This window comes from Micropterus dolomieu, linkage group LG22, assembly GCF_021292245.1.
Source record: "Micropterus dolomieu isolate WLL.071019.BEF.003 ecotype Adirondacks linkage group LG22, ASM2129224v1, whole genome shotgun sequence".
NCBI lineage: Eukaryota > Metazoa > Chordata > Actinopteri > Centrarchiformes > Centrarchidae > Micropterus > Micropterus dolomieu.
The window spans coordinates 1,773,704-1,786,915 of record NC_060171.1 but is presented as its reverse complement, the minus strand read 5'-3'; the positions used below and the strand labels follow the sequence as shown (position 1 = coordinate 1,786,915).

The following is a 13,212-nucleotide window of genomic DNA, read 5'->3' as shown; positions in this document are numbered from 1 at the left end:
GTAAGGATGATCAAAAAGGTGTTATACTGAATAAATTGAATGGGAGGATATAACTTGGGTTGATATGAGTTAAAAGATACTTAAAAATGTCCATAAAAAGGGAAAATTAGAATGCTTTGAATCATTGCACTGTTTGAGTAAAAACTGATAATTCATTCCTTTATAAAACAGGACAAAGTTAAAATACAATGATCTGTAGATCAGTAATCTATTGCTTTTTGGGTAAAAGAGGCTAAAAAGGTTAATAGGATAAAAAGACGATCTGTGTTTAAAATGTTTTTTTATTTAACTTCTATATCAATTTGGGGAAATGCATCTTAAAAAAACAATATGCAGTGTTTGATTGTTTACATAAGTTTAACTTTCTTTTTGACGTATAGTTTTAAGTACTAGTTTGTGATTGGAGGATCGGTTCACGATTGCTCGTGCCTCGTTCAGCCTGCGTACGGAACGTGTGGCTTACGTTCGTCCATTACAACATTGGACTTGACTGAGGCTACATCGTGTCCGTGTCGTACTTTCCCCTTTTACAGGTAAGAACGAGGGTTGTAGTTTGTTCGAATGATTTATTTATGTGTTTAATGCTGTAAGGAACATGCAGGGAGTAAATATTAATGACTGTAGCGATTTATGTATGCACAATTAGCAGGCTAAAGGTGAAGTGTTGCTCCAGTGTAGCCTGTATGCTAGCTGTGTCATGTGGACCGAGGTTAAAGCGGGGCTGTAATGGAAGCCGCCACCGCCGTTTTCTGTGTATTTGTTTTACATTGTAGGGATTGTTGCAGTGTAAGAAAAATTAGTGTAATGTGAAGAGGGAGGATACTTTATATGTAAGTGCAACACTGCTGAGGGTTAAGTGTTAAGAGTATTCTGAATTAATAACTCTAAGGTAGCAGTATTTAGTATTACAAAATATTTCCAATTGTGCTGTTCATTTTTCTCAACACTTCACAGAGCTAAATGTAATTTACTGTTATTTGCCACTACTGTTAAAATGCTGTGAAAGTATTTTGGTATGTTTTTGGTAAATACATTACAACATTGGACTTGACTGAGGCTACATCGTGTCCGTGTCGTACTTTCTATTTCCCCTTTTACAGGGGCGTAACAGATGCAGATTTTTGAATTGGAACAGTACTTTGGCTGCGACTGATGATGTTTCACATGAACAGACAAGAACGCAGATTGAGAGACAGCTAAAGTCTCTGTCAACGCGGGTTACTACACAGAGTCTCTCCCCTTCCGGTGGACCACAATGGGACCCTATTGCGGAAAAAATACGTACAGTATTCAACGCCGAGATAACTAACCTGTTTGAATTGTGTCCTGAAAGTCGCAGTTTGTTGTTACTGAGGCTAATGTCACTGAAGCTAACGTTATTGAAGCTAACATCACTGAAGAATGCGTTAATAAAACAAATGCCACTGAAGCTAACGTTACTAAAGATATCGTTACTGAAGCTAACATTGAAGCTAAAGTTACTAAAGCAAACGTCGCTGAAGAATGCTGGAGAATCCGTTACTAAAGCTAATGTCCCGGAATAATACGTTACTAAAGCTAATGTTGATGAAGAATGAAGAATACGTTACTAAAGCTAATGCCACTGAAGCTAATGTTACCGAAGCAAACGTTATTGAAGCTAACATTGAAGCTAAAGTTACTAAAGCAAACGTCGGTGAAGAATGCTGGAGAAGCCGTTACTAAAGCTAATGTCGATGAAGAAGCCGTTACTAAAGCTAGTGTGAAGAATCCGTTACTAAAGCTAATGTCGATGAAGAAACCGTTACTAAAGCTAATGTGAAGAATCTGTTACTAAAGCTAATGTCGATGAAGAAGCCGTTACTAAAGCTAATGTGAAGAATCTGTTACTAAAGCTAATGTCGATGAAGAAACCGTTACTAAAGCTAATGTGAAGAATCCGTTACTAAAGCTAATGTGAAGAATCTGTTACTAAAGCTAATGTCGATGAAGAAACCGTTACTAAAGCTAATGTGAAGAAACCGTTACTAAAGCTAATGTGAAGAATCTGTTACTAAAGCTAATGTCGATGAAGAAGCCGTTACTAAAGCTAATGTGAAGAATCCGTTACTAATGCATATGTTACTGAAGCAAACGTTACTAAAGCTAATGTGAAGAATCCATTACTAAAGCTAATGTCGATGAAGAAACCGTTACTAAAGCTAATGTGAAGAAACCGTTACTAAAGCTAATGTGAAGAATCTGTTACTAAAGCTAATGTCGATGAAGAAGCCGTTACTAAAGCTAATGTGAAGAAACCGTTACTAAAGCTAATGTGAAGAATCTGTTACTAAAGCTAATGTCGATGAAGAATCCGTTACTAAAGCTAATGTGAAGAATCCGTTACTAAAGCTAATGTCGATGAAGAAGCCGTTACTAAAGCTAATGTGAAGAATCTGTTACTAAAGCTAATGTCGATGAAGAAACCGTTACTAAAGCTAATGTGAAGAATCTGTTACTAAAGCTAATGTCGATGAAGAAGCCGTTACTAAAGCTAATGTGAAGAATCCATTACTAAAGCTAATGTGAAGAATCCGTTACTAAAGCTAATGTCGATGAAGAAGCCGTTACTAAAGCTAATGTGAAGAATCCGTTACTAAAGCTAATGTGAAGAATCCGTTACTAATGCATATGTTACTGAAGCAAACGTTACTAAAGCTAATGTGAAGAATCCGTTACTAATGCATATGTTACTGAAGCAAACGTTACTAAAGCTAATGTGAAGAATCCGTTACTAAAGCTAATGTGAAGAATCCGTTACTAATGCATATGTTACTGAAGCAAACGTTACTAAAGCTAATGTGAAGAATCCATTACTAAAGCTAATGTGAAGAATCCGTTACTAAAGCTAATGTGAAGAATCCGTTACTAAAGCTAATGTGAAGAATCCGTTACTAAAGCTAATGTGAAGAATCCGTTACTAATGCATATGTTACTGAAGCAAACGTTACTAAAGCTAATGTGAAGAATCCGTTACTAAAGCTAATGTGAAGAATCCGTTACTAAAGCTAATGTGAAGAATCCGTTACTAAAGCTAATGTGAAGAATCCGTTACTAAAGCTAATGTCGATGAAGAATCCGTTACTAAAGCTAATGTGAAGAATCCGTTACTAAAGCTAATGTGAAGAATCCGTTACTAAAGCTAATGTGAAGAATCCGTTACTAATGCATATGTTACTGAAGCAAACGTTACTAAAGCTAATGTCGATGAAGAATCCGTTACTAAAGCTAATGTGAAGAATCCGTTACTAATGCATATGTTACTGAAGCAAACGTTACTAAAGCTAATGTGAAGAATCCGTTACTAAAGCTAATGTGAAGAATCCGTTACTAAAGCTAATGTGAAGAATCCGTTACTAAAGCTAATGTGAAGAATCCGTTACTAAAGCTAATGTGAAGAATCCGTTACTAAAGCTAATGTGAAGAATCCGTTACTAAAGCTAATGTGAAGAATCCGTTACTAATGCATATGTTACTGAAGCAAACGTTACTAAAGCTAATGTGAAGAATCCGTTACTAATGCATATGTTACTGAAGCAAACGTTACTAAAGCTAATGTGAAGAATCCGTTACTAATGCATATGTTACTGAAGCAAACGTTACTAAAGCTAATGTGAAGAATCCGTTACTAAAGCTAATGTGAAGAATCCGTTACTAAAGCTAATGTGAAGAATCCGTTACTAAAGCTAATGTGAAGAATCCGTTACTAAAGCTAATGTGAAGAATCCGTTACTAATGCATATGTTACTGAAGCAAACGTTACTAAAGCTAATGTGAAGAATCCGTTACTAATGCATATGTTACTGAAGCAAACGTTACTAAAGCTAATGTGAAGAATCCATTACTAATGCATATGTTACTGAAGCAAACGTTACTAAAGCTAATGTGAAGAATCCGTTACTAATGCATATGTTACTGAAGCAAACGTTACTAAAGCTAATGTGAAGAATCCGTTACTAATGCATATGTTACTGAAGCAAACGTTACTAAAGCTAACATTAAAGCGTTACTGAATTTACATTACATTTATTTAAGCTGATCCTTTTATCCAAAGCGACAATTGCTGTATATCTCAGAGGTCGCACGCCTCTTGAGCAACTAGGGGTTAAGTGTCTTGCTCAGGGACACATTGGTGAATGTGCCGCAGTGTGAATCAAACCTGTGTATTATCCACTGCACCATCACCACCCCACTAAAACTAACGTGACTGAAACTGCAACTTTCTTGACTTACGTGACGTGTGGTTGTCAAATGTTATTTCTCTAACCTAAATCAAGCGGCAACCTCTGGGTCTGAAAGTGAAACCATGCAGACGGAACATAAACCAGCATTCTTTCTAACGGCCAGCAGGGGGCGAGTCTGCTGGTTGCAAAAATAAGTTGGGTTCCATTAGAAATAATGTTAAAATGTTTCTACTTGTCAGCTGATTTATTCCCTCAGTAAACACTTTCCTGATGAGTTTATGGTCTCAGTCGCTAGTTTCAAGTCTTCTTCAACACAGCATGATGTTCATTTAGTAAATTATGGTCCCATTTAGAGGAACAGAGACCAGGAAGCAGGGGAGGCTTTAGGGCGGGGCTACAAGCTGATTGACAAGTCGCTACCATGGCGACCTGTCAATCAGGATAGAGGCGACTTGTGTCCGCTGCTCTGTGCACATTTTTTTTATTTATTAAATGGCTATCAGCAGGAGAGAGAGCACGTCATGTTTGACTCTGTTAGTATGTTTTGTTTTAAAAGTAAATTGTCTTGTTTATTTTTTATAATTTCAACTGATTACATTTTAGTTTAGTTTTTTTATATTCAGGATGTATTTCATAAACAATTAAAATGTTAACAGTCTTTGGTTGGTTGTAACACTGATAAGTAAATTTAGGAAGGGGGGGACGGTAAAAATTGTCTTCGGGCCAGTACGTTTCAAACCCAAGGGATCTAAACAGTAGTTGTCTCTCGCCGTTGACTACCGTACTGCAATTAAGGTCCATTGGTGGTCAACCGGGAGGGGTTTAGCCTCGGCCTGATAACGGCGCTAGATGGAAAAGTCCAGAGGATCACCAAAGTTCTTACAGTTCATCCTGAGGTGAACCACATTTCATCTCAAGCCATCCAATTGCTGCTGAGATGTTTAAGTCTGGAGCAAAGTGACTCGTTGGCGAGGCTAAATCAAGGTTAAAAACTACCGTGTGAATATTTTCCTCTGTGACTGAAGCAGGAAGAGGATTAAGGTCGAACTCTCAGGAGGGAAACAATCCTCTGTTGTTTGTTGTGTGCAGGCAGCCTCTGGCCGGCGGAGGTTAACGCTGTGAACCTGAGAGGCTGAAGGAGTAATTGGAGGGGAAAGGCCTCATGGGAAGTCCACTGTACATAACCTCTGGGTTAAACGAGAGCTATAAGTATGTAATTGGATAATAAAACAGCCTATAAGAGAGAGAGTGTGCATGTGTGATGTTGCACCACATTAACAGGGTCCATCCATGTGGTTTAATCAGACTTTTACTTTGATGGGTACCAGCTGACCAGTTTCTTCATGTAAAGCTGGACATGTTTGTATAAAGGGGAATTTTTTACAGGAGGTTTAGTCTTATTCCACTTTCCTTTCTCTTTTCATGTTGAATCTGGGTTAAGGAGATGAAGACAGGTGGGTTGATTTAATTGTGTTTGTTTATGCAGTGAAGGTCCAGCTGACGATATTAAAAACAGACACACACACACACCGATTTGACGTTGACGTCGGCTCCGGAGCGAAGCATCATGTCCACCGCCTCCTGACGGCCCTGCTTGGCTGCCCAGTGAAGCGCCGTCTGAAAACACACATGGAAATATAAACAGCTAAAAAACACCTATAGTATGAACACACACACACACACACACACACACACACACACACACACACACACAGTTTGCACACAGCTAACTGACTGTGGCGGAGACTGGACATGAGGATGGCAGCTCTGCAGCTACTATACATTCATTGTGGAATTATACGTATATTATATGTATACACACGTATATTTGAGGGCAGTGTACTGCATCACAAGTGTGATGCCGAATAGCTTATGACCCCCCCCCACAACTTTGTGAAAGTGACGATCTGACACACACACCCGTTCTCACATATGGACACTTGGTCAAGACTCCTCAGGGTCACTTTTTTTAACGCCCTGGGTTCCCTTTAGCATCGTTTTTAACACGTGTAGGGCTCCGCGGTCAAGTTAGCAATAATAAATATGCAACAACTGGTTAGACTTTCAAAATAAAACTAATGATTAACACTGTGGAACATTCCAGTTTTAGGAAAATATCATGTTTTGGGTTGAAACAGCTATCTTAGTTAACTAAAAAGAATAAAAAAAGGTGAAAGTCCAGTTTCTGACCCACCCCCTTCACACTTTTCACACTGTTGGTTATTTTCTAGCAAAGCGTGGCCTGTATGCAGTCTGAGAGGTGAAACAGTCCATAGAGCTTAACTGCTGTGAGCGCATGATAAAAAATGAAGGCGTCCTGATTTTTATCAGAGGACACCATAGAGAGAGATTCAACATGTCCTCATACCTAAATGACACATATCCAACAACAGGTGACCTTAAAGCCGTGGATATACTGTCTTTTTAACAAAGCGTAGGCGTAGATAGGAGTCGGCAACGAAAACTGCTTTGTTCACATCCTTGCGTACTTTGTGTACCTGGAGGATTAAAGGTTGATCCACTAGGGGGCAGACCAGGGCCGGATCATCTTCCCTGACAACCTCTGAATTTGCACATTGTAAACAAACCAAAGATGGCGAAACTCGAGCTGGTTGTGATTTCAATGAGACATCATAACGATCTCGGTAATTGCAGACTGGCTCCAGGAGTTTTATTGTAAACATCCCGCCATAAATCTCCTTTTTTACGTCTGCTGCGGACCCTCTTGTTTTTTTGCGTTTAATGGCGTTTGGCAAACCAACTGCATCCCGCCACCACCTGGGCTGGAGTGTGTAACAGTAGAGTGCTGCTGACCTGCCGCTCAGATCGAAATACTGGCCCCACGTTCATGTGCTGAACTGCATCTCGTGGACGCGTAGCGTTAATTTCTGGAGACGTGCACAACCTACGCTCCAAAGGAACGCAGGACACGCGTGCGCGAATGCGTAGTTAAAAGCAAGTATATCCCGGGCTTAACTCCACTACATAAGTCACATGACAGTAAACACGTGGTTAATGTTGTCAAATTGTCACAGTTTGGTTATGTTTAGGCAACTAAAACTACATTTACATTTATTCATTTAGCTGACGCTTTTTATCCAAAGCGACTTACAATTGCTAATTATGTCAGAGTTCGCACGCCTCCGGAGCAACGAGGGGTTAAGTGTCTTGCTCAGGGACACATTGGTGGATGGGTCACAGTGGGGGATTGAACCCGGGTCAAAGGCAGGGGTCTTATCCACTGCACCATCACCACCCCAACTAAATGGTTAGGTTTAGTAAAACCTCGTGGTTTGAAGTCATTTAACTCTTTTTAACTCTCTCTGGTGAGGACGGGCTGGAGAGATGTTAGGCTGTAAATCAATCATCACATTTGAGAAGCTGGAACCTGCAAAGTGAAGAAGTGAAGAAGTCTCTCGGATGAGGGACGACACATCTTAGCTGTGATGGGATACCTACCTATGACCTGGATGACTGAGAACCTTCACAGACATTGAGTGACTTTGTTGGCGTTTAATCTGATCAATTAATCGACAAACTGTTTTACACTACTTCTACTTTAAAAATTAATCTGCCGGCTGAGTTTCAGTTGGTGATTATTTTTTTGATTACCTTAAGTTTAGAGCTGCGACCAACAATTGTTTTTATTATGTATTATTGTGCGGATTATATTTTCTTTTAATAGATTAATTATTTGGTCTATAAAATGTCAAACTAAAGGAAAATGGACATCCCAATTTCCCGGAAAACCTGATCCTGATGAAGTGTCCTCTCTAAGCTGCATGTTTAGTCCAACAAACAGATATTCAGACTCAAGAAAAATGTCTCTTCTGTGTGTTTGTTTCTCACAGAAGAATTAAACATTCAGATGAAGTTCAAATATTTCTCCCGTGGATTACCCAGATGTGTTGAAATATCAATAACTTTTCTTCTCAGACTTGTTTCAGAGACAGAGCTGAGAAAACCCGGCTCATTTGAATAAAGTCCTGCTTTGAAGTGAATTCATGGTTAATTAGTTTAAACAGATTTGGCTGCGAGCTGCAGACAGGCTGCTCTGTAATAATATGAGCTTTAATTCAACGCAATGGGAGTTAATTCAAGGACAGTTATTCCATCTGCATTGTGTTGTATTAAAACGTCACTAATCGCATTGGTTAATGTGCTCGAATCAATCTGTATAAAGCGTGAATGTGTGGAGGACGTGAAGATACGATGGGTTCATTTACACAGAGCTGTTTACACATTCTGGAGAAAGACGACGATAAACGTTCTCTAATGTTTTTATTTTCTTTTTATTATCTTGAAATGTATTTTCAGTGGTGGAAAGCAACTAAGTACATTTACTCAAGTACCATACTTAATTACAGATTATAGGTACTTGTACTATACTTGAATATTTTCTTTTCATGTTAATTTGTACTTCTACTCCACCACATCTCACTTTTTACTTCACTATTATTTATCTGACAGCTTCAGTTACTTTACAAAGTCAGATTTTTTCACACAAAACATATGAAGAGTTTTTAAAAAAATTAAGTGTTTTGTTAAAACATAAATCAAACTCCCCAACAGATATACCAATACTGCTGAACCGAGACCAAGTCAAGACCAAGACCAGTGTTTATCAAGACCGAGACCCCCCCCCCTTACCAACGCAGGGAGGGGAGACAGTCATTAACGGGAACAAAACATTTTTAATTAGGGTTATTGGTTACATTTGAAGCAGTATGTTCAAAGTTTGGATGTTAACAAATAAATCAGACGATGCAAAGCAATTTATTTACGTTCCCAAAGTTATGGTCTTGAAATAAAATCCAGTGTCCTCAATGTCCGAGACCAAGACAAGACCAAGACCATCAAAAAATGGTCTTAAGACCTAGACCGGTCTCAGTTACTACAACACTAACCATAGGTACTTGATTGACAGAAATGTAATTGGCAACTATTTTGTATTGGGTTTTTTAAGTTCTGTTTTTCAGGTCAGCAACCCCTGACAAACTATATATGTACTAAAAGTACTTTCTAGAAATTTAAATTGAAAATTTCACAAAGGGAGATTTTTGTACTTTAGTCACCACTGGCATATACAAACCTCACTTGATTCTGATCAGGCGACTTACAATTGCTATATATGTCAGAGGTCGCACGCCCCGGAATAACTAGGGGTTAAAATCCCCTTGAAATCAAAATCAATGTTAATTTGTTTTAATTGCATTTGTCTTGCACCGTATGTCACCAGTTCACCAGCATCTGGCCCAACAATGATTAAAAAAACGTTGTTTTGTAGGGATTCTTAATGGAATTTTAGATTTTGTCATTTCCTGGAAAACGATTTTAAAACGTTGATGACTCATCCTGCACTCGTGGGCGTGTATTAATTCAGCGTCCAATGAAAAGCTTTCTCATTTTTATGACTCCACCTGAGTGTAGTGTTTCTGGGGGCCGACCGGACCCTCACTGATTACTCTACAAAAACAAAAACAAATCTTTAGCAACTGATTTTGGTGAAACTGGATCAAATTTGATGGAGAACAATATGTTCTGGTTCTCCCTCTGATGTCCTCCGGCTGCTCTGCTTCAACGATCTGTGATTTACGGCGTTCGCTGATGAACAGATGGCTTCAGCTTTAGCTACTAGCTGCTGTAAGTTAGCTCAGTTAGCCGGCTCTGCCTGGACTGGGAGCTCGGAGCACTGGGGGAGTGTTAGAGTTTAACGTTACACTTCTGATGTTACTCAAGCCATGGAGGGGGTTTGTAAAGTCTGTAGCCAGGGGCGGGGGGGCCCAGCAGGGAGAGATGGCGGGTAACGTTCCGGAGCCGGTGCGAGCGGGTAATGACACCGCGGTCAGCAGCCTCCCAGTGAACACAGCCTGAACAGGACCGAACACAGTACGGAGGGGATTTAACGTTACAGAGCTTCAGGATGGACAGATCGCTTTAGTTTTTGCTAAACCGTTAAATGCTGCTAACTATCTGGCTGCAGCTGTAGCCAGTTAGCTCGGTTAATAGCCGGGCTGCTAGCGGCAAGAAAACCAGTACTGTATTCCCTCTCGTCAGACTGGCTTCTGTCGGTCTCAGATGATTTGTTTGGTCCTATGGTTTGGTCCCGGCTGCCGTGTTCACTCGGCGGGAGCTGGAACTAGTCCGCAGAGTCTGCAAGACGGGGTGAGGGCGTAACACACATTCAGCGCTATTGGCTACTGCAAACGTCAATCAATATTTAAGATTGGACGCTGCAGCTGATCGGACTGATCGGACACATCAGGACAGATAACATTAAACTCAAGTTTATCACTGCAAAGTCTGTAGGATTTATTTATTAGAAAGATTTTTCTTTCTTTTATTTCTCCCGTCAACTTTTATTCTGGAGACAATTAATGTCAGAGAGAGTCGGAGAGTCTGTCTGCAAGAAACACGTTTTACATCATTCACTTGCAAATAAACTGTATGCAGTCGTGTTAAAGGATATCAGAAGAGGAAATAAACTGAAAGCATAAAACTGAGCGGACTTTGATACGAGTTACATCATCTCGATTTCCCTGAAACATTTGGCCTAATAACTCCCAAGCCAGCATGATCATATTCTGGGTTATTCAATAACGAATTCACAGTCAGAATCAATAAATATAAATGCAGATAATATCAGTAGAAATGATCCTGTGCCTCTGAGACACCTGCAGGTGTTTGTTAAACAGGTAACAGCTGCAGAGAGAATCACGCTGCTCTGCACCGATAACTGAGACTTCATTCTTATCAGAACAGACACAAACTCCAGCTGTTAGAGCCGACTGACAGCTGATCCGGAAACTGACGTCGCTTTAGGTGACGCTTCGGAGGAAAGGATGTCTCATGTCTAAAAACATATTTCCTTGTTCCTTCTCTCCTCGCTTAGTTTCCTTGGGCGCTACTAAGAGGCAAGGAAAAGACGCAAGTGAAGGAAACGTGGATGCAATTAAGAGACTTGAGGAGCACCCAACGATGGACGTCATAGTGGGAATCGAACCGAGGTCTACCACACTAATAGAAAAGTCTTACCCACTGTTCCATCACCGCCACAACTTTTTAATTCATATATGTCATTTAGGGAAACGGAAATATGTTGTTTTGGGAGTTGTTGACATTTTTTTCAGAATCAGAAAGAGCTTTATTAGGAATTTGCTTTGGTGAGAAGGTGCTACACGCAGACAAACATACAGTTGACATAAATAAATGCAAGTTATAGAAGGATAATAAAAGAAGAGAGAAAAATAATTATTCGCAGAGAAAGAAGAATGTGGCCGATTTTTACATGTGACTTATTGCAACGATAGAGCATATTGTTTACATAAATATATAAAATGGCAATATAAAAAAATAACAATAACACAACAACGATGAACAATTAACAACAAATATTTCTTGGATGTGCACAAAGAAACAGCAGCTATCGTGCGCTTGACACATGTAAAAGCATGTAAAGAAGCACTTGTTGAGAAAAACCTACAACATATTGTCAGAATATCCTGTTTGGTTTTGTTTACAGCAGAAAAATGTTAAAAGGTTTTGACTGAAACTATTGAAAGAGTATTAAAAGTCTTGTGAGGCTCTCTAAACAGCACTGCTGCTAATGCTAACAGGCTCTGCTAACACAAGCCACGAATCACTGATCTACAGACGCTCTGCAGAGTGAAGCGAGTGAACTTACAAACTTGATGTGTCCGAGGGATTTGAAAAGAAGAGGCAGAAGAAAAAGAGACATTAGACAAAACAGTTAATGATCTAATTCCACAACTTTGCATAAATATGAGTAAAAACAAATGTCAAACATTGGTTTCTTATATTTTATTTTGAAATTCAGAAAAACAGGGTGTGAGATTTCATTCTGATCTCAGTAGGCGACGTCCTCAGTCTGATCAGGGCCTGTGTTTGTGAACGCAACACTAAACCACTGACAGGCAGTTTTCCTTCTTAATATAAAGAACATTTTTCCACCAATTTCTTCCATGTTTGTGCAGGTTAAGACACAAAAAACACGACGATCTCCTGATAAACTCTCAGTCAGTTCTGTTTCTTTCTGTCTGTTTTAATTGTGTTTATTGTTATTTATTATTATTCTGGTGAAAGTTTCTGCACCAATTTATGGTGGAAATGTTTTTATTTATGTAAAAGGAAAAACAGAATTCAGGTAAATATAACAGAAAGTCAGTGCAGCTCTCAGATCTGTTTCTCCTGTAACATCGTCCCTGCTGAGTCACGATTTAGTTTTCCCTCCTCTTTTGTCACGTTCACAGGGAGAGAACGGAAAACTTTGTCTAAAAGAAACTGTGTCGAGAAGTTGTTAAAGTTACTGATTGGTGCTGCACGTTTTTGGGCACCTTCGAGCTCAAGATACACCCTCCTCCTCTTCCTCTTCCTCTTCCTCCTCTTCACCCTCCTCCTCCTGGTCCAGCCCCGTCCTGTGTTTTGGCCCTCCTTCTCTTCTTCATCCTCCTCCTCCTCTTCTTCCTCCTCGTCATCCTCCTCCTCTTCACCCTCCTCCTCCTCCTGGTCCAGCCCCGTCCTGTGTTTTGGCCCTCCTCCTCTTCTTCCTTCTCGTCGTCGGTGTCGTCCTCCTCCTCATCCTCTTCCTCCTGCTCTTCACCCTCCTCCTCCTCCTCGTCCTCCTCCTTGTCCTCCTCATCCTCTTCCTCCTCCTCTTCCTCTTCCTCTTCCTGCTCTTCACCCTCCTCCTCTTCCTCCTCTTCACCCTCCTCCTCCTCTTCTTCCTTCTCGTCGTCCTCCTCGTCGTCCTCCTCCTCGTCATACTCCTCCTCTTCACCCTCCTCCTCCTCCTGGTCCAGCCCCGTCCTGTGTTTTAGCCCTCCTTCTCTTCTTCATCCTCCTCCTCCTCTTCTTCCTTCTCGTCGTCCTCCTCCTCGTCCTCCTCCTCGTCATCCTCCTCCTGGTCCAGCCCCGTCCTGTGTTTTGGCCCTCCTTCTCTTCTTCATCCTCCTCCTCCTCTTCTTCCTTCTCGTCGTCCTCCTCCTCGTCC

The 13,212-nt window shown here is 40.3% G+C and overlaps 1 protein-coding gene across 5 annotated transcripts in view; it reads right to left on the bottom strand.

The window, feature by feature from the left end:
• LOC123962143 (ankyrin repeat domain-containing protein SOWAHC) overlaps nt 1-13,212 on the bottom strand; it is a 68,241-nt gene that overhangs the window by 21,673 nt on the left and 33,356 nt on the right. For all 5 annotated transcript variants that reach the window (XM_046038080.1, XM_046038082.1, XM_046038084.1 and 2 more), the window contains one exon: nt 5,733-5,819. In XM_046038080.1, coding sequence (XP_045894036.1) covers nt 5,733-5,819 — 87 coding nt within the window. The remainder of the gene's footprint in view (nt 1-5,732; nt 5,820-13,212) is intronic.